The sequence below is a fragment of the Lacerta agilis genome, chromosome 6 (genome assembly GCF_009819535.1).
Source record: "Lacerta agilis isolate rLacAgi1 chromosome 6, rLacAgi1.pri, whole genome shotgun sequence".
NCBI lineage: Eukaryota > Metazoa > Chordata > Lepidosauria > Squamata > Lacertidae > Lacerta > Lacerta agilis.
In genome coordinates, this window is record NC_046317.1 from 85696899 (window position 1) to 85723784 (window position 26886).

Here is a 26886-nt window from a genome sequence, read left to right on the forward strand (position 1 = left end):
ATTGAGATCTCCCCACTTGAGAATCCCACAAGTGCATGCGGCCTCCAACTGTGGAAGACCAGTATCAATGTGCTGCGAACCCTTCCACACTGTTAGCCTAGGGCATGTCATTTTAGGGGGTACAATTTAATTTTTGCAAATTTCTTCAGTGAGGGGTCTTATAAATACGTTTTGGGGTGTGAGAAATTCAAATCCGCTATTATTTTTGGGTTCGGACAACATTTGGCTCGCTAAGTCTTTGTTTGATGGAGAAGCACATGAAATGCTTTTGGAAAACCACAAGCATTTAAAATTTTACCTTCTGAGACTTCCGCTTGCGACGCCATTATGGGTGGTCGTGGGTCGCTTCGGCTGCGAAGCACCCAGTTCATCCCGGGGGTCAGGAGCCCTGCAACCGCATAGCAGGGCTCCGGTTGGGGTGCGGGAAGAGCGTCCCGTGCCCTGGGCTCCCCGGCTGTGCCCGTTGTGGCTCCGAACCCTTCCCCCGCACCCCCTGTAAAGGGGGAGTGGGGGTGAAGGGACTACGGAGCCGGGCCATAGGGGAGAAGCCCCAACCGGGATGAAATTGCGGCGGCAAAGCCTGTGATGAGCGTCTAAGTTCTACCTGTCATTAAGGAGCTGATAAGAACCCGGAGGCTGTGAGTAATTGATTGACTCTTTGTATTCCTGGAATGCTCTGGGGGAAGAAGAAAGGCAGCCCGCCTCCCTCCCTTCGGCTGCTGAAAGAAATTAACTCTTTAAGTGACTGCTGCCACAACAATCATTAGAAAGTATTTGGAATTTGAAAACTGAGTCTGTTGAGACCTCCCTTTGGGGGTTAACTGGGGGAAAAATATCTCCGTTTGAAGTTTTGGTCTTTATACTCCTGCCTCGGAGAAATGGCGGCGACTTGGAGTGTCGTAGGAAAAATTTGAAACAAAGGAAGGAAGAGACAGGAACTGAAATCTGACACTCACCCTCTCTCTCAAAATGCTGGACTTCGCGCTCACACTGGTATCGAACTCATATTTAAAGGATGAGGAAAAGCTCACTATTTTACAGATGGAATTGCTTGATCGGAAACTACAAGTCTTGAGTGGAATCATTTATAAAAAAGATCTACTTTCCACAGAGGAGGCTTTTCAAAAGTTCTATACAATGGAATCATGCCTTGGCAAAGAGCTGGGAGAGGCGTTTGAAAGATGGTCTGAGATGGCTGGGCAAAACCGGGAAAAGCAACGGGAAATGGGAAAACTTACAACATCCAGACCCCGAGGTGGCAGCTCGGGGGCGAGGGACATGGAATTAGAATTTTTACAAGAAGAAGAAGCAAAAGAAACGGAGGAGCCCAGAACGCAGATGAGGAACGCCTTGAGGCTCGATGCGGGGTTTGCTGTGGATGCAGCCTGGACCTGTGGACACTTGGAGCAAGACAATGGGAGATTTGGCGCTGGAGAAAGACAGGAAAAGACAATGGACAGAGGAGGAGTGGGTTGAAGAACTAAATGTATAATCTAAATGGTCTGCCATGGTATCCGAAGTCGGAGTGTGAAGTCGGTTAATGATAAGTTTATTTTAAATAAGTAAGGAGATATTGAATTTTAAGTCAAAAGCAGCATGATAAAGGACAGAAGAAATAAGTTTAGCTATAAGAATATTTGGTTAAGATTTAAGGTATAATGCAAGTTGGAGATAAGTATGTTTTCTTTTTTTAAGTAAAGTTAAATTTTTTTTTATAGAGAAAAGTTGTTAAGGAAATAGTATATTGAATTAAAACCGAAGGTGAAAAGGCGGGGGAAGTCAAACGTCAAGATTCAGAACTAGAAATTTTTTTTTTTTTTTGTAAGGTTACAAGTAAGAAGAAGAATCCTGACTTTATGTGTATTTGTAGTTGTTTTTCTATTTGTAGGTGTGGGGTTGGGTTTATGTTATATTATGAAAATGTTAATAAATTCTGTTTAAAAAAAAAATTTACCTTCTGAAAATGTCAGGTAATGCTAAATAATAACAATAATAATAATGAGCAATAATAGTAGCATACAATATAACTGCAAGTACTTGGCAATCATTTTTAATTATTTCTATGCAATTTCACACACATTTCACTTACCAAGCAAAACTAAATTATATTTAAAAAATAAATAAATCCTTCCAGTAGCACCTTAGAGACCAACTAAGTTTGTTATTGGTATGAGCTTTCGTGTGCATGCACACTTCTTCAGGTACCAATAACAAACTTAGTTGGTCTCTAAGGTGCTACTGGAAGGATTTTATTTTTTATTTTGTTTCGACTACAGCAGACCAACACGGCTACCTACCTGTAACTTAAATTATATTACTGGTAATTTAACAAAAATATCTTTTGAATTTCCAAGTCATGCTACAACCTTTTACCACCCCTCATTTGGGGAAGCTGAAAGTTTAAAAATCCAATAAGCTCTCCATGTTAGCCCAAACCCAGCTTCTTTGGGGCCATTTTCTCACACTCTGGCTCAGAAAACGCTTAGTAGGGAGCAGAATCTCAACCGATGGAACGTAGGAAGCTCCCTTATACCAAGTCGCACCACTGACCCACCTAGCTCAGTACTGTCGACTCTGACTGGCAGCAGCTTTCCAGGGGTTCAGAGTGGAGTCTTTTCCCAGCCCTTTCTGGAGATGTTGGAGATTGGGCCCGGGATCTTTTTTGCACACAAATAATGTGCTGCACCACAGAGTTATGACCTTTCACACTTGCCTTGTGCCCAGCCTCCGCATGCTGGACAGCATGGAAGCACAACTGGTTACAGAGTTCCTAATGGTAGACAGAGATTTTATGTCCACAGAACCCTTTGCTACAGTCTACCCAAAGCTTGGAGGTCAGGGGGGCATGACCTGAAGCTGAACATAGATCCAGGGAAGGGGAGCATCATTCCCTACTAACTGAGCTACAGCTCTCTCAATTATTGCACATCTGTACTAAATTATCTCATGTCTGTACTAAAGTCAGATGCACCGGCATGTAATAATGATCCTCGCTTCCGGTTTGGTGCCGGATAATGGCGGATGGGAGCTGAGAGCTCCGGTTCCTGGGGGGGTTTAGGGGTTACCTCGCCTGCGCCGGGGGCCCCTTAAAGCCACGGGAAGAGCGTCCCGTGGACCGTGGTCTTGTGGGTCCCTGTTGTGTCGTCCCCGCTCTTGATTGCCCCTCGTAAGGGGGGAAATCGGGAGTAAGGCTCCGGCACGGGACTGAAGAGACGAAAAACCTCTCGGAGAACAAAGCAGCGAATCTGCCAGATCTGAGCACCAGGCATTTCCTGTCAACTTCAAAGAAAAAAGAAGAACCCCGGCTGCTGTAAGTACGGGACTAATTGGATTTACATTTGAATAATTGGCAACCGGGAGGGATGTTAAAAGGAAGCCCGTCCCTCTCCTTTGTTGTGCAGAGGAGGTAATTAAGTTTCAAGTGGCTGCAGCTGCACCAGTAGATACAATGTTGTTACGAAGTACTTTGACAGAGAAGATGGATTAAATCCCTGTGAGGGGATTGAAGATTTTGGAAATATCTCTTCTGTGGCTTTTGGAATTGTTTTTGGCACCCTGTCTCAGGGAAAATGGCGCTGGAAAATTAGTACGCAAGATGGAAAATTACTGACATTTGACACCCTTTGTCTTCTCCAACCATGCTTGCTTTCGCTTTTAAACTGATTCTAGATCCGGGTATTACCCAGGAACAAAGAAAAATCCTTCTGCAATTTGAGCTTGTGAATCGGAAAATGGACTGGATAAGGCGTAATTTTAAAGAAATTTGTTATGGAGCAAGAGAAACCAGCCAGATTTGGGAGAATTTTGATAATTTGGAAGCAAACTTCTCCAGGGAGCTGGGGGAGGTGCTGGAGAAATGGGACGAATTGATTCAGCAACCCCAGGCAAATGGACGGCCCTGGCGTAGTGAGAGACACAGGGCTGATGTTTTGACTGGAGCTACAAGATCCTGTCTCTGGAGTGGGAGTCCAGAGATGGAGGTGAGAAGATTTCTGAAGACACAAGTGGAAGAAAATCAAAATTGCGAAATGGAGTTGCTGGAAGAGGAGAGCTGGCGTCTCTTGAGGCTCCCAAGGAGGAGCTTTATAAACTATAAGATGACACTGAACAAGGACAACAGAGGGGAATGTAAAGATGAATGGTGGGGGGGCATGGGAGAGAGCAGAAAAATGGTAAGAAGGGGAATAGGGTGAAAATGATAAAAATTGAATTAGGACGGATTTATGGTACCCTGAAGATAGCGTGTTAAGACTTTAGGATTTTGATGTTAAGTTTTAAGACTTTGATGTTATGATTTTGGGAATTTTGAATTAGTGAAGAGATATGTAACTGACTAATAGCAGCAGTTTAAGTGAAAAGAAGCATAAGATTGATTTAAGAATTATTCCATGATACTATAAGATGTTAAGTTTTCATGATAGTATAAAAGGTTGGATAATGAATTGTAATGTAATGTTAAAAATGGATGTTACCAAAGTATATTAGTATTGAAGGCAGAGGAGGGAAAGCGGGGGAGGTCCCTTTAGAAGATCAGAAACTAGATTTTGTTAAGTAGTAAGAGATAGATTGGTGTTCCAGTTTAGGTATGTATTTGTTTTGGTTTTGTTTTAATTGTTCTATTTGTTGATGTTGTTGTTTTGTCTTTTTATGGTGTAGAAAACCAATAAAATCTTATAAAAAAATAAATAATGATCCTCGCTTAAAAAATAAAATTTAAAAAATCAACCGAGGTGCTAGCGGAGAGGTTAGTCGGCAACACCACTTTTGCAAGCAGAACAGGAATAATTATGCTTTTGGTAAACATGAGCTCTGGGATGCCACAGGCTCAGGCTGGAAATTTCTGAACCCGACAGCCTGACTTTCATTAAAAGCAGCAATTCTTAATTCTTCCCTGCAAAACACATGGCGTTCCTCTTCTCCGGAGACTCACCCTCAAAGCTCGACAGCGCACAACAAGCCTATTATAACCGAAGCACCAGGGCAAACAAACCAAGACAGGGCAGTGAAGCAACACAAACATACAAGGGAAATACCGGTAGTTTTTGTCTGGGCAGGGTAATTTACAGGCCGGATCAAGGAGTTTACAGGCCTACCGGGAACGCGTTGTGCCCAGGTTAGAACAGCACAATAAGAGAAGTTGGCTCAGCTCTCCTCCCAGGGCTGCCATTTGGTAGATTAAGCCACACATAACAACCCCTTCTCCCAACCCTTAACTGGTCAACCGATGAGTAAAATACGTACGTTATTAATGTGTTAAAAGCAGTTAACAGTGAACCTAGAGAAAAACATACTAATGACGAAAGTGATGATCTTTAGAAGACTGTGGAATGCAGGCACTCTCAGAAACTTGGTGGAAGGCCACCTATGGTTCTTCTTGAAGGTCTCCGACTCCACCGACAACATCCCACATAGCCAATGCTCACTGACAACGGGAATCCCACAACAAGTGGGTGACAGATCATCCCCGCCCCCGATTTATAGAGCAGCACACCAGGCCACACTCAGCAAGTGTGATGGACTTAAGCTCCTGAACGCCGGTTAATCAAACCGCCACTATTCTGACCAGCTCTACCCATTTCCTTCCTGCTTCCTCCTGGACCCTGCATAAGGGTCATGGACACATCCTCCAGGTACTCTAGGAGAGTCAATGTCATGCAAATTAAATGTGGCGTGCAGCACCCCTAGACAAGAGTTTCAGGGATTGCCAACACCTGAATGAGAGTTGCATTCACGCTCCACTGTGAAGCATGCAGTGGGCCAGAATCTTAAGGGTCACATTGTTATCAGATGACACCACGATACGCATATATTTATTATGTTCTTGATTATATGGAATGTCTGGTAGTGTGCGGAACATGACAAAATAATAAGTTAGCCTTTTAATAAGCCTCTCTTGCCTTGCCTTCCTATATTGACATGGACAGACTTTGGAGGAAGGGGAAAGCAAATATTGGCTTGAACTTAATTGCATCCCATTTACATCCTGTGTCCTAAGTCGCTCAGGGGGACTGCATCTCAAGAACTCCTTTGGGCCACTCATTCTCCAAGGCCGTTGCCAAAAAGCTTCATGTAGTGATAAACACAAAAAGCAAAAGATTTCTGTTGTAAATGGAACACTCCAACTCTAATGGCCTTTTGATGCTGCTCAACATTGATTACCCTATTTTCCGGCGTATAAGACGACTGGGCGTATAAGACAACCCCCGACTTTTGAGAAGATTTTCCAGGAGTATAAAGTAGTCTTATACACCAGAATATACAGTAATACTGTAATTATTCCTAGTTGTTAAGGGATTTTGGGGTGTGTGTTCTCTGACATTTTCACTTGTTTGCCCTGAACGGTTGAAATGGCTTGTATGTGTGTGATGAGAGACTCCTTAGTTGTGCGAAGCTCGCTGTAAAACAAAACAAAGCATTTCTAATCGCCTGCTCAGGTTTCTAGCCCCTAAGAGATAGATAGCGGGTTGGAGGGAGCATCCGTTAATCCACCGGCCCACTTATGTTAGGATATCGCTGCCTTGTATTGTTTTGCTAGCTGATTGATTTATGCACCCCCTAGTATATATTATATGGTTTTTAATAGGCTGTTCACTCCTTTCAGGGGTGTGTGGACGTTGAGTCAAAAAGTGGATCAGCACCCTATCTTTATTTACTCTCTTCATATGCTAGATTTATTCACTGTTGTTGAAGAGCCTTTGGTTAGGCATCTGGAAGGATGGGCTGAGGGAAGACTACAGTACTCCCGAATCTTCAAATGGGGCATTACCTTAAACTCAGCAGAGCTAAAACCACTTGACTCTTCTCTAAGCACAACATGGGGCTTGGGTCACCACCGCTGTGCACCATTCCCACACAAGCACAACCGTACATGCCCTTTGGTAAAATCTGGTTTTCCTCTCAACATATGCACAATAATTTTAAGGACTCTCGAGCAGCTGAATTTTTGAGCAGCAAATTAAATAGCGTCCCCAATAGACCTAGCAAAACAGAAAGGCACACAGCTCGTGCCACCTTTTGCGAAGTCCCACAAGGTCAACGCAGAACCTGAATTCCACTAGTGGAATTAATTCTCAAGAGCATCCTCAAAGCACAGTCAAGTTATGACTCCCAGGAGAAGTTACTTAGACTCTCATAATATGAAAGGGAAAGAAGTAGAGTGTTAATTCGGACTCATCACCAAGCCTCTCCGTAGGGCAGTGAGGCCCATAAGCAGAGCAGGAGATATTCCCTAGGGTTTGGGGGAAGCAGAAGTTAATTTCCCAGCAAGATATTAAAAGAAAAGATGGACTTACCACGTTAATAAGACGTTAAAATGTTGTAAGACATAGGCATGTAAGTTTATCATCAATCACTTTATTTGTATGCCAGAGTTAAAACCTTTCTCAAGGCGGCATACAACAATTTTTTTAAAAGTCACAAGCATAATAATACTAGTCATAAACATTAAACAAGACATCAAAGCACACAGCCAAATTGAACAATTTCCACATAATTCCTAAGAAACAAAATAATGATAGAATAAAATAACATCAACAATAGCAGCATCCCCATTCCCAGATAAGCCTAAAAAAATGACACCCTATTAGCACCTAAAACCAAATGCTTTTGGGGGGGCAGGGATAGGAAAGAGAAGAAGAATCCACATCAAAGTAAGGATGCCAGGAAGAGACTCTCATCCTTTATAGGCTTAAGATAAAGAGACTTGTTGGAGCAAGTCTGCAATCCTGCACAGACCTGCTTTAGAGTAAGCACTATTTACAATGCAGCTGTTTGGATGTTTACTCACAAATACTCCACACTAAAGCCTGCACTGGAAAGGGGCCCTAGCTCAGTGATAGAAGATCTGTTTTGTCTCATGTTCAGTCCTTGGAGCCGGGAGGGAAAGGGGTGCTGAGTGAACCCTGCATGAAACACTGGAGAGCTGCTGCCAGCCAGTGTAGACAATACATGGACTAAAAAAAAAAAGAGAAAACGTCCGGCCAGGTAAGTTATGGCTGCAGTCTTAGGGCGGCTCTTCTTCCATAAAGAAAAAGTCAACCATATAAAAGCAGGTGGGCCTTTTTAACCCCTTCGTGCGCGTTTGTTTATTGCAGCGTTTACAAATGACGCCGCTGGGGCAGCCTTTAGCTAGCTATAAAACAAAATTAAAAAAAAAAAACCAACACCACACCGACGGCAGGATCTCCAGCCTGCAAGGGACCGAGTATATCTGCCCAGCAATCCAATAAAACGGGACAGGTGGGCGTGGGGAACAAGGAAGAAAGGGGCAACTCTGAGTAGGCGTAAGAGGAACCGATTACCTTCGGAGACAAAACCCGACGTAAAGAGGAAAAGCGTTTGCGCAGCGCATGAAAGACAAGATAGGACACATGTATGTGCATTTAGATCCGAAAACTGGTCAAACGCAGACACCTGCCCCAACTCCCCCTCCCACCCCGCTTTTTCCAAACAGGACCCAGGAATCCGAGGCAACCCACCCCTCACCTACCCCAGGGCCCTCCTCACCTTTGCCTCTGGACTTCCAAGGGGAACCCTCCTCCGGCGGCGATGCTCTGGGTGGGGCTCAGCAGCCCCGCGGGGGCGACGCCCGGCTTCGCCAAGACCCCTGCGAGGCCGGCCGGGGCGGCGACTGCGACGGCCGGGGCGGGCACGGGGCAGAGCGGACTGCCGAGCAGCAGCTGGGGCAGGAGGGCGGCAGCGGCGGCGGCGCCCAGCCCGCGGGAAGGGTCCAGCTCGGCGGCGGCGGGAAGCAGCAGCCCCGGCGGGGTGGCGAGCAGGAGCCTCGAGGCGGGCAAAGCATCGTCGTCGGGCCGCTCTCCGGGGGCCGCGGCGGAGGACGGAGGCGGAGGGCGCGGCGGAGGCGGCGGCTGTTGCTGCAGCGGCGACTGCAGCGGCGTCTTGCCCGGGGCCAGGCACGGCGGCCGCCCGTCCAGGGAGATGTTGTTGAGGAAGAAGAGGGCGGCCTGCCGCCGGCGAGAATCCCCGCCGCGCTTCCTCGCCGGCGGAGGCGGCGCGGGCTCCCCGGGCGGCGGCGGAGGAGGCGGCTCCGGAGGCTCCTGGGGCGGCCGGTCCGCGGACGAGCCGCACGCAGCCGCAGCCATTCTCTCCGCCCGCTTCTGCTGCTGCTGCTTCTGCTGCCACCAGCGGCCGCCCGGCCAGCCGTCGCGGCCGCCCCAAGCCCGGCCGGGTGGAGCCCTCTCCGCGCTGCCCAGCGAGAGGGCGCTTGCCAAGGCGGCTCGCAAGGCCATTGGCCGCGACGCGACGCTATGCAAATACTCAAGGCGGCCCCGCCGACGAGCCCATTGGCTGCCGCGCTTCCCCATTGTCTGCCTGGCGCCGCCCCGTCGCCTCCTTCCGCCCGTCCGCAAAAGCGTTTTCCTTTCTCCCTCGTCGCCGCCTCTTCCTCCCTCTTTCCGAACGTAGCCAGCCGGGTCTTAAAGAGCGTCGGGTTCCGGGAGCTGCGTTTATTGGGCAGGACGAGGGGACGAGGCTAGTCCTCATGGAGGATCGTGGGGTTTCTCTCTTTCTTATACTTGTTGAAGCAGGGGCGGGAGGGGGGAAGGCGGTGGCCCTCCAGATGTCTCTCTGGGTTTGGTTTGGTTTATTGTATTTCTGTGCCTTTTTCCAAGCAAATGAATCCCAAAGTGGGTTGCAAACACTAAATGGCACAATAGAGCGTAATAGAACATTGCAGATGCAGCGTGAATCGTATGAAATAATTAACAAATAATCAATGAAAAATATACAGTTTAAAATAAAACCATCTATATGACACTATTAACAAAAAAACAAACAAAAAATAATCACAACTAAATGCTATTAACAAAACAGCAACTGAAAAATACCGGTAAGCTGAACATCACCATTACAGCAAAAGCCATATTATATGATTAGCATACCGATATGGCATTTATAATCTAAAATAATACTAACAGCATTAACAGAATAACAGCTTAAAAAAAAATAAGCTAAGCACTGTTAAGTTCATACAAACATTCTCCACGGCCCCATAACTTGTGATCTTCCGCTCATTAAGATACACATAAAATACAATTCCCATTGTTAAGCCAGTTCAACCAGCAGCTGTACTGCCTGCGGTCCTTAGGTAATGCACCATAGTGGAGACAATGGGGCTCTCACCACCAGCGGAAAGGTGGACTGCAGCTCCTTCGTTGGTTGTGCCATGCGATGTTGATAGGCTCCTCCAGTTAACAGATTAGCTGCATCATCCTGTGCCAACTGCAGCTTCCGGGCCAACATTAAGAGCAGGGAGAACATTGCAGAAATCATATACTGGAGTTACCAATGCCTGAAACATTGGTGGCCAAGTTATACTAGTCCAGAAACTGCTGTAGCCTAAGCTTGTAGCAGGCACGCCTGATTACTGAGCTCACCAGGGCCTCCAGCAATAAAGATGGATCAAAGAGCACCCCCGACTATGCACCTGTTCCTTTAGAAGGAGTGCAACCCCATCCAAAACAGGTAAGTTGATCTATCTTCCAGATACCCACAGGGATTATGCCTTTCCAGGATTTAAACTCAGTTTATAGTCCCTTAATCCACTTCATACAGGGCGTGCGTGACCTCACCTTATTCAGATATTATGGAGAAGAAGACCTGAGTGCCATTGGCATGAGGACGACATTTTGCTCCAAATCTGCCACGTAGAGCTGTTAAATGCCACAGGGGACAAAATAGTGCCCTGCGGCACCCCAGGGCAAAAGTTCCATGCTTGGATGCCTTCTTTTTTTGAGCGTGGCCCAGTTACTCACTCTCAGCCTAACCTACCACACAGGGTTGTTGTGCAAATAAAATGGGGTGAAGGGTTGTTGTGAAAACAGAAAGGGCCGGAGCTGGAGACTCATGAACATTGCCTTTATCTGCCTTCTTCATTATTAGTGAGGACAATCGTGAGAATGATGAGTTCTAAATGCAAGGTTCTTATAGAGATAGGTGGCATTGGCCCTACTCCTAGGGTGGCATAAGGAGCTGGATCCGACTGATGGATCTGGCTCCCACCTCCGCAGGTCACATTTGACAGGTGGGCAGGGCCACTCTCCTGTCAATCACTTGATGTCACAATGATGGCAGGGGATTCATTTTTGCATAGCACTGTACATGGAAACCCCAACTATCAGCTGATTGTTGACTTGATAAGCCCAGTGGACAGGGTTCTGCAACCCCACTTTCAGCTCCGTTTTGCCTTTACCGTTTTTGACATCAGGTATAGGCCATGTGAGCAGGCCAAACAGGGAGGCCTAGTGGCCTGAGGTTCCCCACCCCTACATTAGGAGGAGACGGGGGTCACCTCCTCTGGCCACCTCCTGGCTGCTGGAGCCTCACTCACTAGGGCTGCACAGCAGTGGCTTCTGGTGAGAATCTCCAACCACAGGATTCTGCCGCCACAGGATTCCTGCTGCCCGAGGTGGCTGCATCAGTCCGACTCATGAGCAGGCCAGCCTTGGGAGGAGGTGATAAAGGCAAATTTCTCATTGTACACAGGTGCAAGCCTTCAGAAGATCTGGGGTCTTAACAGACCACAAGCAGTGCGGTCAACAGTTTGATATGGGGGGGGGGACCAAATGTTTTTCTAGGCTGCATCCAACCGAAGTATAATTCCAGATTAAGGGAAGTTATAGTACCACTCTATTCTGCCCTGGTGAGACCCCACCTACAATACTGTGTCCAGTTCTGGGCACCACAGTTTAAGAAGGATATTGACAAGCTTGAATGTGTGCAAAGGAGGGCAACTAAGATGATGAATGTCTGGAAACCAAGCCATATGAGGACCGGTTGAGGAAGTTGGTTATGTTTAGCCTGGAAAAGTGGAGACTGGGGAGATATGATAGCCACCTTCAAACATCCCAAGGGCTGTCTCATGGAAGAGGAAACAAACTTGTTTTCTCCTGCTACAGACACTAGGATCCAAACCAATGGAATAATTTCTGGCAGTAAAAGTTGTTCAACAGCGGAGTGGACTTCCTTGGAGGTTTTTAAGCAGATGCTGGATGGCCACTTGCCTTGGATGCTTTAGTTGAGATTTCCTGCATTGCAGGAGGTTGGACTAGATGACCCTTGGGTTGCCTTCAAACTCTACAATTCTATGATTCTGTGATTGTAAAAGGCTCTGTACCACGCTCCAGAGAAGGAAAATGCCAATGAACAGAGAAGCATGTATGGTGCCAATAGCTTATATGCCTTGGGAAATGACTCAGAGTTTTATTATGACATTAAGTGTTTAAGAAAGACTGAGTTGATTGATTTAATCATGCAACTCCAGACTGCGGAGAGCGATGCATCCTCTTAATGAAACGGGCATACAGCACGGATATGAACGAATGAATCAAAAACATCCCTCTTCTCCACATGCTGCAGAAGCTGTTATATGTGACTCATCATCAAAGCAGTTGCAAGGCTTTTTTGGGAGGTGGTTGTGGTCACGTAGAGGGAAGGAGAGGAAGACAATGAGAGGTCAGAGGGCGGGGTGGGGGCTAAGGAAAAACATTTTCCAAATCAATACAGAAACCAGTTTTCAGAAATGCATCGCTGTTTGCTTGCTTAATTGTGGAGCACAAACCCTCGGGTGTTGCCCAGAGGAGAAACTATAGCTCAGTGGCGGTGAAATAACTTAGTCACATATTAGCATCTTCCTCTCTTTCCAAGATAGTGATGACTGAACAGTCTGGCTGCTATATACACATATTGATCTTCCTTTTTAAAAAATTCTGCACAGTCATTGTACTGCCAGCCATCAGAGAAATAAAAATTATTATCCCTACAAATCAGGCTCTGGATTGTGCAAAGAAGTTATTTCTTTTATCTGTTATTTCTTTTATTCAGTTACATTGGCAATCAGAGAAATAAAAATGGCCCGGCTGCTTTTTTTAAAAATTATTGAAAAAATTTACTATTAAAACATACTAATAGACACATACAAATATACATACACACATACATACAGGTGAAACTCGGAAAATTAGAATATTGTGGAAAGGTTCATTTCTTTCAGTAATTCAACTTAAAAGGTGAAACTAATACATGAGATAGACTCATGACATGCAAAGCGAGATATGTCAAGCCTTTGCTTGTTATAATTGTGATGATTATGGCGTGCAGCTGATGAAAACCCCAAATTAACAATCTCAATTTTGGGGTTTTCATCAGCTGCACACCATAATCATCACAATTATAACAAGCAAAGGCTTGACATATCTCGCTTTGCATGTCATGAGTCTATCTCATATATTGAATGAATGAATGAATTTATTTATTTTTTACGGTCACAGACCAACTTACTAAATCTATCCCATATATTAAACTCCAGTAGCTAATGAAAACAATTGCTTACATAAATGGACTTTTTACGATATTCTAATTTTTCGAATTTCACCTGTACAATCCCCCATACATTGTGTAAAAAATAATTGGTTATGCCTATAAATAACGTTTTACATTCCTTTTCACCCCATTACCACCCTTAACCTCCACCACCCTTCCAACCCCCCCCCCCCACCTCACCCAGTGCTGGGCTTCCAATCTTCTCAGCTGCAATATCTTCTATCTTCTATCATTTCTCTTATATACTATTAATTATACTATTATTTTCAATACTAATATTTTGAATTCCTTCTTTTCTCCTTCTAGCTTATTTTTCCTCACGGAACTTGTTTCATTCTGACAGGAGTTCAGTTCTTTCAATATAATTTTGTATACACCCCCTAAAGGCATTCCATTCCTGTTCCAACCGGCTGCTTTTCTCTTCTTGACCTCAGGACCTGGTAGCCATTGCAGATACGCAGACAACCTGTTTATTAAACATTCAATTGATTTGTTTGCAGATAGTGAGATGACATGTTAAAGCAAGTGTCATCCATTACTTCCAAGTGCATTTCCCTGTCACTCCTTATCGCAAAAAAAAGATCCAATCTTTTGGTGAAGTGGGTTTGTTACATAAGACCTTCCGGTCAACTATGATTACACAATTACGCAACCTGAATTTTCCAGGGTTGCTGTCCCTGGGCGATGTGGGGACTGGATATTGTGGAGCATTTGTGAAGGGTGCATCACATGACATGACATGAGATGACATGGAATTGTTGGATTGTCTGGAAAAGCCCGTGTAGGTAAGAAAGGAAAAGTTAATGAGGCAAGTTGCATCCCCAGCAGAACGTCACTCTGACAGAAGATGTTTGAACACTCCAAATGCATGTGCCCAGAAAACAGTAGATCTAACTGAAACACATACTTGGAGATTGGCATTAATAGTTTATTATTATTTACTTGAGAAGAGAAGACTCCCTAGAAAAGACCCTGATGTTGGGAAAGATCATTGGGAAAAGACCCTGATGTTGGGAAAGCACAAGGAGAAGGGGACGACAGAGGATGAGATGGTTGGACAGTGTTCTCGAAGATACTAACATGAGTTTGGCCAAACTGCAAGAGGCAGTGAAGGATAGGCGTGCCTGGCGTGCTCTGGTCCATGGGGTCACGAAGAGTCAGACACGACTGAACGACTGAACAACAACAACAACATTATTTACTGGTTGCAAATTGGTGAGCGCGGGCATTATATGCTGACCATAGGTGCCGTCTCCCTAGGCACCCACAAAATTCCCCATGAAAGGGCTGGGCACCCACAAATTTTGGCTGCATGGCACCCACGACCCTGGGCACCCACAGTCACAGGGCCAAGCCGGCATTCCTGATGCTGACAAGACCTCCTGTCAGCAATCGCGCTGCAGCATTCTGCACTAACTGCAGCTTCCAGATCAAGAACAAAAGAAGCCCCATGTGGAGAGCATTGCAGTAATCCAGTCTTGATGTAACCAGCGACAGTGGCAATGCATCTATTATTATTATTATTATTATTATTCCTTTTTCTTTTATATATTTATATATATTTTATTTAGACATGCATACAAAACAGTAATGTGCATACACTTACAAAAATAAAAATAAAAATATATAAAATAGTTAAATAATAATACACCCATGTGGCTTCCCTCCACCAATGCTTGCTATCTTTGTTACGCTAAAGTTCTTATTTTCATTGCAATTCATGTATCTCCACCTTACTTCTCTTATTAAACTGTTATTTTTTCCCCTAGATCAGCTTTACAGCTAAGTCTAAACATATCAGCATGCTATCTTTGGAGCGGTGTTTACTCATATATTATTCAAACCATATCCATAGTGACCTTAATTTCTGATTTGTTTGATACCTTATTGCTGCAGTTAATTTCGCCAATTCTATAAATTCAGATAATTTATATAGCCAATCCTCTTTTGTGGTTATTTAATTTCCTTTCCTTTCCAATTCTTTGCAAGTAGTAACCTGGTTGCTGCAGCTGCATATAGAAATAATTTTTTCTGTCTTGTGGTACCTCATTTCCTATTATTGAGTATATTACTACTACTACTACTACTACTACAAGGTAATTGTATAATCTTAGAAGGGGTGTGGCTTGCACTTCTGAATCTGTCACTACACCAGCCACCGAGAAAGAGAAACAGGAGCTGACAAACAGACATACAGGAGAAGAAGTGTGGGAGCGAATGAGGCAGAGGGAATGAGGACGAACGGAATCCTGTGAAGAAGAGAAGAAGATTGAAAGTGCTTGAAGGTAGGGCAGGAGCCTGGCATGGAAGAGGGAGCATGAAACTGAGGCAGCGAAACAAGCCGGAGAGTAAGGCAAAAACCAGGGAAAGTAGCAAGAGACAGGAGCAAGACATTGACTAAAGCAGGTATAAGGCAAAAGAGCATCGCCTATGGTGAATAAGAGAGGAGAGATTACAAAGGAGCCAAAGGGGATGACAAGTATTTCCAAAGGATTTTGAGAATGGAAGAAATACTTAGGTTTATGGTAAAATGTGTTGATTTTTATATTTTTGAAGGGAATCAGAAGGAATAATGGCAACAGCTTTACTAAGTTAAATGAAGAAAGGATATAAGAAGTTAATATTTGGAATACGATATTTTATTTGATAAGAACATGTTGTATGATTTAAGATATGTTGGTTATAACTGTAAGACTAAGATTAGATGCAAGAAATAAGATTTTACAATGTTACAAAGTTACTAAAGAAGATTAGAAATGAACGCATAAGAGAGGATGTGAGGAAGTCCCAGCCCTAGGATTTTAAAGAAGAGAAGGATGGTTAAATAATTGTGTTTTTTGTGGGTGTGTTTTTGTGTAGTGTGTGTATTGTGTGTTTTTGTATTTTGTTTAACTTGATTTTGAAAAATCCAATAAATTCTTATTTAAAAAAAAAAAAGACAAGTATTTCCAAAGGAAGGAGAACCAGAAAGGAGAGAAAGGAACTTCGCATGTCCCAGTGTTGGTAGGACAAAGAAATGAACCTAAGGACGTGTGTACTGATGAGAAGAGTCCCAACCATGAAAATGAGGTGGCTGGGGCTCATCGGGTGGCTCTGAGCATAAGAGACATGCTGGATCTCTGAAGGCGCTTGAGAGGCAGGAATGTAGGAATTCTCCCATCCTACGGTCTCCGACTGTGAGTGGAGGTAAACACTATTCTGTTGACAGTTCTAAAGGAGGAGTCAGCTGCCAGCCCAGTTGCTTCTGCACATGGACTTCTCGTCTTTTGGCTTCTACAAAGAGATGTCTTGGGTCCGGCAGCCACAACCTCGTAGCTTGCACAACAGTTTATGTCGAGCTCCTCCTGGTGGCTCTCCCACGCAGTCATGGCATCTGCACTCGCCAGTGCGCATGCAGACGTGGTGCCCGAAACCTGTGAACAGAAACTCCCATGGTTTGGTTGCATGTTTTAAAAAGGGAATATCTTCAGTTTAGGGGGAGGGGAGATTTTGGAAAGGGAGATCAAGTTGGATTGTGATTGAGGTGCTGGGAGAGTTAGAAAACCCCCAGCAACTCCTGCCCTGCACCGTTTCCTGATAAAAATGCCAATTTCCTCCAGCTGCTTTTTGCCCTGTGGAGCAAAACATCTGAAGGGGCCTCTTAGTCCACAAAAACCTTCTGCCCTAGCAAACGTTTTGTAGTTTTTAAGTTGTGGCAGGACTGTTTTGTGTGTGTGTGTGTTTTGCTTTTGCTTTTGCTGCAAGAGGCTAATACAGCTCCCTCTGTGGAAATGGGTGCAATACTTGGGTGCTTGCAGAACATTTAAAAGCAGAAGCTGCTTTCTTGAAGCTGGCAACCGTCCGACTTGTACTCTGGTTTTTTTTTTGAAACAGATGGGAGCAGACGTGGCGAGGTTTCTGCCTTGGGAGACCGGCTTAGGTTTTGTCCATAATGCAGAAGCAGGGACAAGGGCCGTATTCCCTTCTGTGCAAGTTCCCAAGGGGCTAGTGGCAAAAGTGGGTGGAGCAACAAATGTGCCTTTTACCCCATTTCATGGTAGAATATCTTGTCCATCATAACCAGCAGTCTCTCAGTTGACACTGAGCTGGACAAGTGCATTGGCAAGGCAGCTACGGCAATGGTTCACCTCTCCGAAAGGGTATGGGAGAATGTGATGCTAATGACCAATACCAAGATGAAGGTCCACCAGGCTTGCGTATTGAGCTTGTTGCATTATGAAAGTGAGTCATGGGCAACTTGCAACTGTCAGGAGTGATGCCTCTATGCCTTCTGCACCTGCGCTGCATCAGGAGGATTTTGGGCATCACAAGGCAGAGTCTCAAAGAAAGATGTGCTCTCCCAAGCCCACATTCCCAGCATGTTTACACTCGTGTCTCAGCGACGTCTACACTGCCTTAGTCATGTCCACAGAACGGACAATGGCAAGATCCCCAAGGACATGCTCTATGGAGAGCTGGCTTCAGGCACCAGGCCCATTGGCAGACCAACTCTGTGCTACAAAGACATGAAGCATGACATGAAGTCTGGCAACATCAACCCTGCCGTGTGGGAATCCCTTCCAGACAACTTCAGGGCCTGGAGACAGCCAGGTTGTGCATCCAGAGCAGTGACCAGAGGAGGAATGACCACTGGGAAGAGCACAGAGAGAAGAAACGCTATGGTGCAGCTGCAGCAACACAACCGGACGCCTTCATCTGCCCCAGCTGCAACAAAACATGTCTCTCCGGTATGGTTCTCTACAGCCACAGCAAGTGATGCAACCTTCCAGCAGTTGGATTTCACCCCGAAAGGTGCACTCCTCCAATCTTTCCTGTCCCTTATAGGCGACTGCAAAGGAACAAAAACAAACTACTGTGTTGTTCTTTTTTAAAAAAACAACAACAACAGCAACAACACTCCAGTTTGAAAACTAAGGACGTTTTTGCTTTGACTTCTGTTCCAGGGAACCTATCCTAGAACTGCACTTTGCAGATCCCATTTGTGAAGGTAATTCTTCAACACAGTGGACACCCCAATGCCTCATTTTTTAGGCTGGTGGTGTCACAACTGGAACACATAAAATCAAGCAGCACACTAAAGAAAGGTAGTAACATTTCATACTTCCTCTGTGCTGGGAGTTGGGGGTTTGGGAGAAACCAGGCCACTGAGTTTGGGTCCTCTGGATGTCACTCGCGAAACCTGCATTTAGTAACCTGATTTTGCAAGTCTGGTGTGTGTGTGTGTGTGTGTGTGTGTGTTTCATAAAGTGATAAAGGTGTTGCTAGTGTACTTCCTATGTGAGGGCACACGCCAATCTTAGAAATACCGCGCTGTATCCACTAGGTGGCAGGCGCAGACCAAAACAGGCAAGGGCCCTTCGAAAAATGACAACGGATTTAGTGCCCCCACCATTTCCACATGTGCCAGCGACTAATGGCTAAATCTGCGTCAGAGCATCCAACTCGCTGCTGACGCGGGCAACACTTGCAAAATGTACGAAGGCATGGAGAAAACCTTTGGACCAATCCGTCAAGGGAAACTGCACTGCTGAAAACCTTTGTCCGGAAAGATCATCACAGATCGCAGCGATGGGCAGGGCGCTATCAATAACTGTACTTGTGGGAAAACATGCTCTCTGACACAGCAATTGACAGTATCTGGACTCTGCTTGGTGATGTGGTTCGGGAACAACAGGATATGAATGACCTTCCCAAGGTCAGTGTGAACCGAGTGCTAAGTGCCAGCGTTGCTTACATCTTGGCTGGTGTGTGCCAGAGAATATTTATTTCCTTGCATGCCACCTTGTTTTCCTCTGTCCTCTAGCCTTGACATTTAAGCTGCCAATATGTTTTGGAATCCCTTCGACGAAGGCCTGTGTCATCCACATCATTTGTGAGGATTCTGTACACGAGTCGCGTTCCGGGCACCAGAGTCATTTGCTGGGTATGCAGATATTCAGGGCATGGACTCACGAACACAAATGTGTATAACTTTTGCCCATGCTAATTTATATGCATAGATGTGTGAAGGAAGAGGAGCCAACTAACTTCCCATGCAAATGACCACCCCGCCCCCCCAAAAAATCTTCAGTTAATTTGAACCCAAGCAAAGGTCATCCCAGATCAGGTCCTCTTCAACTCATCGATCCCAATAATTTTCCTTTCAGGTCGGGCTCTGGATTATGTGAATCATAGAATCATAGAGTTGGAAGAGACCACAAGGGCCATCCAGTCCAACCCCCTGCCAAGCAGGAAACACCATCAAAGCATTCCTGACAGATGGCTGTCAAGCCTCTGCTTAAAGACCTCCAAAGAAGGAGACTCCACCACACTCCTTGGTAGCAAATTCCACTTTCTTTTATCTGTCCTAAATACTTTCTTTTATCTGTCCTAAATATTCCAACAATTAGCTTCACTGGAGAGTCAGGAGAGATGGAGAGAGAGAGAAAAAAAACCCTGTCCATGTTCTCCAAGCCAGGTATAATTTTATAAACGTCTATCATGTCCCCTCTTACTTGGCTTTTGTCCTAACTAAAAAGTCTCAAATGTCACAACCTTTCCTCACACGGGTCAGGAGGCACTCCAGCCCCTTGATCACATTTCAGTTGCTCCTTTCCAACTGATGTATCCTTGAGGGAGAGGCAACTAGAACTGCACACATGGAATTCCTAGCATGGAATTTACCTTTTAAAAAATAGTTGTTGTACGCTGGGTCAACATCTTCACAGAGCTATCCACTACGACCTGAGGGTCTCGTGGCTGGTCGGTCACTGCCTGCTCATGACCTATGTGCGTATATGTGAAATTAAGATTTATTGCCACCACAAGCATCACTTGACTGCTGCTTACACTGAACTGGACCATTTTATGGCCCATTTGCTCAGTTTGGAGAGGCCCTTTTGAAGCTCTTCCCAATCTCTTTTAGTTTTTAGTTTTAATGGCCCTAAACAGGAAGTCTGCAGTCGGCTCCCATGTTGTTCACCCCTGATATACGGAGAGCAGCTGCTATTACCCCCCCCCCCAAATCCCTAACACAGAGTTCACTTAAAATAAGATCACTTATTTTAGGGTAAACTATGCAGAGGTTTAATCAATGCAGCATTTACGTACAATCAAACTGGGTACCTGGCAATATGTAGGTGTTTTTTGTACCCTGTGCATATCAAGATCCAGAAGTTTTTTGTTTTTGTTTAGTGTGTGGTACCTCCCCCCCCCATTACCTTAAAGGGTGTGATTGTTTCCTTGTCACAAGGACCCACCACCTGCAAAACTGATGTACCTGTAGATCAAAAGCTACCAGGAAGATCACTAGGCCATTTCTGTCCCTCAGACTACTTCAAACTGGCAACCATGAGAAGAAGAAGAAGAAGAAGAAGAAGAAAGAAGAATTTGGATTTGATATCCCACTTTATCACTACCCAAAGGAGTCTCAAAGCGGCTAACAATCTCCTTTCCCTTCCTCCCCCACAACAAACACTGTGGGGCTGAGAGACTTCAAAGAAGTGTGACTAGCCCAAGGTCACCCAGCAGCTGCATGTGGAGGAGTGGAGAAGCGAACCCGGTTCACCAGATTATGAGCCTACCACTCTTAACCACTACACCACACTAGCAGATATTGTTTCTTATCACTGGTTCTTCAGACTTCCTCATCAGGCATGTGCAATAGCTAGGGTGCTTCTCCTTGCTGAATCTTCCGATGTGTGTGTATGGGGGTCACAGGTGCAACAATATCTGAAATAAGCACCATCTTAAGATGCACTTTGGGAAGTTCTTCAGGAGCAGTCAAACCATGCTTTTGCCATCTTGGCCCAACACACCCTTTTGACAAAGGAAAGCTGCTGTCAAACGTTCAGCCCATTTATTCTTAGCTTGCATCTGGCAGGACGACCTTATTTATTCTGCCGCGGTTTCCCCAGTGCTTTTGGTGGGATCTGCATCACACCAATGATGCCTGACAAATACCTAGCCTATCCCCTGATGAAGACCAGGACGTGTGTCTTTTGGTGTCCGGCTGCCATGCGCGTCAGCAACACCGCTACAAGTGCCAACGCTGGCTGCAAGCGTCAACTTATCCCCGGGACATTCCGGGATTTAATCAGAAGCCGGGATGGCTTCTATAATTCCAGGAATGTCCTGGGAAAATAGATAGGAAGTCAGAAAATTGGTGCATCCCATTTAGCATCGTCGACACTGCATTGTAGCAGGTGCCCAGTATTTCAGGCAAAGGTCTTCCCAGTCTCACCTGGAGATGCTGGGGATTGAACCTGGAACCTTTTGGATGCAGAGTAGTTGCTCTGACACTGATTTACAGCCCTCCCCTTGTGGATCCACATGCTACAGGACATTGGATGTCCAGGCCCCTGCAGTGTTCTGATTTTTTAAAAGGAAGAAAAGACAGCAGTCCCATAGGGATGTGTTGTATTGGCAACAAAATACCGTGTTTTGCAAGTCACTGAAAGCTGCCAGGTCTGCTGTAGCTCACCATTGTCGTCTCTGGTTTGCAGCAGCCCTCCAAGATACCAGGCAGCAGCATTCCCTAGGACCTGATCATTTCAACTGGTATTGCAAGGGACTGAACTTGGGACCCCTGCATTCGGAACATGGTCTCTCTGTCTTTACATTGCAGTTGTCTCTTAATGCAAAACTCAAATCATGGTGAAGTTACGGCAGGGCCAATCTGGTTGAATGCCAGAGAACTAGCAGGACCGGGACAAAAGGAACCATAGAATAACCGAGCGGAACAAACCACCTCACTGCCAAAATCTCAGGAGAATTAACCGAAGAATTTTGTAAAGCTCTCCAGAGTGCCTTGACCGTCAGTAAGTTACTAGTCCTCATGAATTCACTTGTCGGCCAGGGATGTGAAGGAACGGCACCTGAGCACTGCAGGCTTGAGCCGACCTGGTTGATTTCAATGAGAATAACTGGCCACTAAAGGGCTTCTTATCACAGCAGAAATATTTGACACTGGTTCAAGTGGTAGGGTCTGCTCCAGCGAGAGAACACATTCAGGCTATGTCTCTTCGTCTTCATTGTGGCTGGAAGCAGGGCTGTGGCTTGCTGTTTCTTTTAGAGCTTCTTGCACGTCGGCTAGGATCTGGGCTGCTTTGCCATTACGCCTGCCTTGCACAGGCTTCTTAAAGGCTGCCAAGAGCAAAACAGACAAAGGCATTAGTAGGTTTGCAATGCATTCTGGGATAATGATTTGTGCATGTTTCATTCCATTGTCTGGCACCTCATATAGAAGAGGTGGGCCGCAGGTAGATCAGGAGAGTGATTTGCAATAGATCACCAAGTGTGAAATCCAACTTAGGCCCCATTCACCATCTACATTTAAAACAGCATTGTACCACTTTAAAGAGTCATGGCTTCCCCCCCAAAGAATCCTGGGAACTGTAGTTCGTTAAGGTTGCTGGGAGATGTTAGGTGAACCCCATTCCCTTAGACAGCTACCATTCCCAAACCCCAGGAAGAGGGATTGGTTGTTAAACCACTTTGGGAGTTGTACCAATGGAATCATAGAATTATGGAGTTGGAAGGGACAACGTGAGTCATCTAGTCTAGTCCAGCCCGCTGCAATGCATGAATATTTCCCTCCCCCAAAGTGAGACTCAAACCCATGACCCTGAGATCTATAGTCTCATGCTCTACTGACTGAGCTTTCTTTGAGGAGGATGGAGGTACTGGTGCTGCCCACCATGTAGACCAGTGGGTAAACCACGAATAGTTGAAGCAGCTTGTGGAGTCTGAAGATTAGGTTTGCTGAAAACATCTCGGCCAGTTCCTATGTTAAGAGCCACACAAATGAGCAGCTGTACCGAAAAGTCAGGAGTTGCAAACTGTTTCACAGCTGCTCCCTATCTATGACTTGATTGCACCAGGGCCAGATTTCACGGCACCCCAAGAAGCAAAACAAAACAGGCAAGGAGGGCGATGAATGTTGACACAGCTAGGTTGGGGGCCCTTCCTAGCCCCTGAGTCCTTGGCCGGTGCCCAGCCTGACTGATTGCTGGTGCTGGACTTGGGTTCCATCCCATCCTTCCCTGTGGCCATAATTTCAGTGTTCTTTCTTCCTTGTTGGAAAAAACAGAAACACAAACGGCTATCTCCTTGCCGCTGGTGCAGGATCTGTAAAAGCTGGGGCAGAATTCTGTCCTAAACCCTAATCTTTATCATAGAATCAGGGCCGTCAAAAAGGGATCGGCCATCATGGCACAACGATCCCTCGGCGCCCCCGACGTGCTGCCTCTCCGCCCACCTCCCTCCCGTGCTGGCCGCCCCTCGGGAGGGGGGGTGGGCGAGTGGGGATGAGGGGCGTGGCGCTGGAGCAGTGTGGGGCTTTGCGCGCCCTTCCCAGTGCTCCAGCTGGGGCTCCGGAGGGCAGGCGGCTTGCAGCTTTCCCGCTGGCGCACGAGCGCCCGCCCACCCGTGCGGGCAGGGGCGGGTTGGGGAGGAGGCGCCCGGTATGCCGGCGGGCTCGCGGGGTACCCCTGGGGGGCCCAGCGCCCTGGCACACCGCGCCACCCAGCATCTATGACGAGACGGCCCTGCATAGAATCATAGACTCATAGAGTTGGAAGAAACCACAAGGGCCATCCAGTCAGGGCCGTCTCATCCATAGGGGCTGGTGGCGCAGCGCACCAGGGCGCTGAGCCCCCCAGGGGTGCCCCCGCGAGCCCGCCGGTATACCGGGCTCCCCCTCCCCAACCCGCCCCCATGGGACGGCGGGCGGGTGGGCTGCAAGCCGGCCGCCCTCGCCTCCCGGAGCCCCAGCTGGAGCGCTGGAGCGGCGCAGGGCTTTGCGCACCCTTCCAGCACTCCAGCTGGGGCTCCAGGAGGCGAGGGCGGCCGGCTTGCAGCCCGCCCACCCCTCATACTCTGCCCGCCGGCGCGCGATCGCCCGCTCCAACGCCACGCCCGCTCCAATGCCACGCCCCTCACCCCCTGCTCGCCCACCCCCCCTCCCGAGGGGTGGCCAGCGCGGGAGGGAGGCGGGCGGAGAGGCGGCAGGCCGGGGGCGCCGAGGGATCGCCGCGCCACGCCGGCCGATCCCTCTAAGATGGCCCTGCATCCAGTCCAACCCCCTGCCAAGCAGGAAACACCATCATCTGCAGGGAGGAGGTGAGAAGTCTCTGCCTGGGTGCCAGATATGGGCCATTTCCCTCACAAAGGACAGCCATTAGCCCTACCAGCCAGGGCAGGAAACCTTTTGTTTTGCAGAAATGTTTGTCTGGGAGGGGTCAAGGAGAGATGGCACAGGTGTGGAAAATTCCCAAGTTACCTCCTCTGACCCTCCCATTTTGTGATGTCGCTCTGATGTATGGGGGGTGGTGGTCCTGGGTTACATCTCCTCTGTTGATTGGATGATGTTTCTGGGGGTGGGCTAGACTCCAGGAGGGATTTTGAAATGTCTTTATAAGAGCATGCCTGCATTGTTCTGGGTCTTTTCCCCTGAGAAACACCGTGGTTGCAACAGCTTCAATAAAGACCAAGCTTACTAGCTGCTTTGCTTCTCAATCTTCTCTGGTTGGCCTCTGTTTTTTACTCCTACCAATGGAGAACCTGCAAAGGACTTTGCAAGGGCTCTTGTGTACCCCGTAAGGGAATAAGGGCAGATTTTTTCTTATTACAGAGCCCATCCCTTTGCAGGGAAGGGCCGAACCTTTTGACAGAACAAGAAAAAGGAGCTGTTGTCCAGGTTCATCAGACCTGCCAGAAAGGCAATGGGATAGGAACCGAAGCTTGTTAAACAAGTCCCCTTGCCTTGCTGACAACAATATCTCTCTCTCACACTCGGTCGACATTGCTCTCTCTAACTCACAGGCACACACACACAGCTAAGCACACACTTTTTGACTGCACAAACAGAGCCAGGGGTAGCGCTTTGGGGATGGAGAACAGCGTTTACACCAGGGGTCAGCAAACCTTTGCAGCAGGGGGCTGGTCCACTGTCCCTCAGACCTTGTGGGGGGCCGGGCTATATTTTTTTGGGGGAAATTGAACAAATTCCTATGCCCCACAAATAACCCAGAGATGCATTTTAAATAAAAGAGGAAGGGATGGTTGTTGGTTGTTGTCCCCCCCCTTTTTTTCAACTGCCCAACCTTTATCCATTTCCTACTTTGCCACCTGCAGGAAATGCCAGCACAACACATTCCATTGTTAAGAGGTTTCCCTGCAAGTCAATAACATTCCCTGCAAGTCAATAACATTTCTCCGGAAAGGCTAAGCAAACACTGAACTGTGTACCTAGTGCACCTATTCAATTTACGTGTTGCCAAGCCTTTCTCCTCTTCTCTTCTCCCTCCCAGGTCGGCTTGGGCTAACCCTTTGCCAGAAAGCCAGCCTGGCCCCCGAGACTCTGGAGTCCTCCCTGTAGCTTGCCTTATCTGTATCGCTGTGGACAAACATTTGCGTAGCCTGGAATTCAGAGAGCAGAAGAGAGTGCCTGGGCCTGTGCATAGGAAAAGGTAGCTCTTTCTTTTCTCAAATGAGCCACCAGAACAAACATAGTTCATTGGACAGGGGCCACATCCATTTAAAGCGCCATGGTGCCATTTTAAACTCCCCCCCCCGAATTCTGGGAACTGTTAAAGGTGCGGAGAGTTTTTAGGAAGCCTCTATCCCTCCTCAGAGCTACAAAGCGTGTTCTCCTTCATGGAGAGCACGTGTTGCGGTGGGGGCTAGCAAGACACCCCTCTGCTGCTGGGCGGGTTTGTATGGATGGCCACTACTGTGATTGGGCTCTGGCTGTCGTTGGGGAGATTCATATGTTGCAACTTGTTGATGGACAGTCCAGAGCCTATAAATGACCCTGCACTCAGTGTCGGAGCCCTCCTGGCTTCGTGCATCGGATCGCCCGCCCTCCCGCCCTGTTATTAGGCCTCTGCATTGACCTTGCTATGCCTGTCATGGGGTCGTCTGCGTTGTAGCAGGGGCCTGGTAGGAATTTTTTCCACTTGGCTGATTGGCTGGTGCCATTTGGTTTTCGCCTACTGCGTAGCAATTAGTCACAACTTGTAAGGTTGGCGGTTAGGCATTGGTTATAAATTGGTTTAGGAGGGGCAGAGTTGGCTGTGGTTGCCCCTCCTATGCTGCGAAGGGGCAGGTTGGCTGTGGTTGCCCCTTCAAGGCTGCTGCGGCGAGGGGAATTCTGTTAAAGGAATCCAGGGGCTCACCATGCTTGTCTGTTTCCCCCGGTCGGGGGACAGGGCCCACGCAAGAGCCCCTGGGAGCATTTGGGGAGAACAGGCGCACATTCTCTCCCCAAAGCATTTTCCCCTATACTGACTCCACAGGCGGGTGGATGTCAGTTCTGTCCCCAGCGGGACAGATAGTCTTAACCAATGCCTAAGCAACCCCTCACTTATTTTGTATTCAATAAAGTTGTGGCCAAATTAATGCCCCAAACCTTAAACTTATATATGGTGTGAAGTGTGTTTTACTTGAGGGGTGTTTGGGGACCTCGACACGCAATTCTCAGAGATAGCTCTGGGAAGGGGGATGGATTGCTAAACTATTCTGGAAATCATAGCTCTGTGAGGGGGATAGGGGCCTCCGAACATAGGC

The 26886-nt window shown here is 46.9% G+C and overlaps 2 protein-coding genes across 2 annotated transcripts in view; both read right to left on the bottom strand.

Annotated features, from left to right (window-relative positions):
- The window catches only part of CABLES2 (Cdk5 and Abl enzyme substrate 2), a 48874-nt gene extending 39551 nt beyond the window's left edge, over positions 1–9323 (bottom strand). Inside the window, exon 1 of the mRNA XM_033153990.1 lies at positions 8506–9323. Within this exon, the coding sequence (XP_033009881.1) occupies positions 8506–9323 (818 nt within the window). The remainder of the gene's footprint in view (positions 1–8505) is intronic.
- Positions 9324–22036: 12713 nt separating this feature from the next.
- The window catches only part of RBBP8NL (RBBP8 N-terminal like), a 38956-nt gene continuing 34106 nt past the window's right edge, over positions 22037–26886 (bottom strand). Inside the window, 2 exon segments of the mRNA XM_033153694.1 lie at positions 22037–22386; positions 22388–22461. Of these exon segments, the coding sequence (XP_033009585.1) occupies positions 22264–22386; positions 22388–22461 (197 nt within the window). The 3' untranslated portion in view covers positions 22037–22263.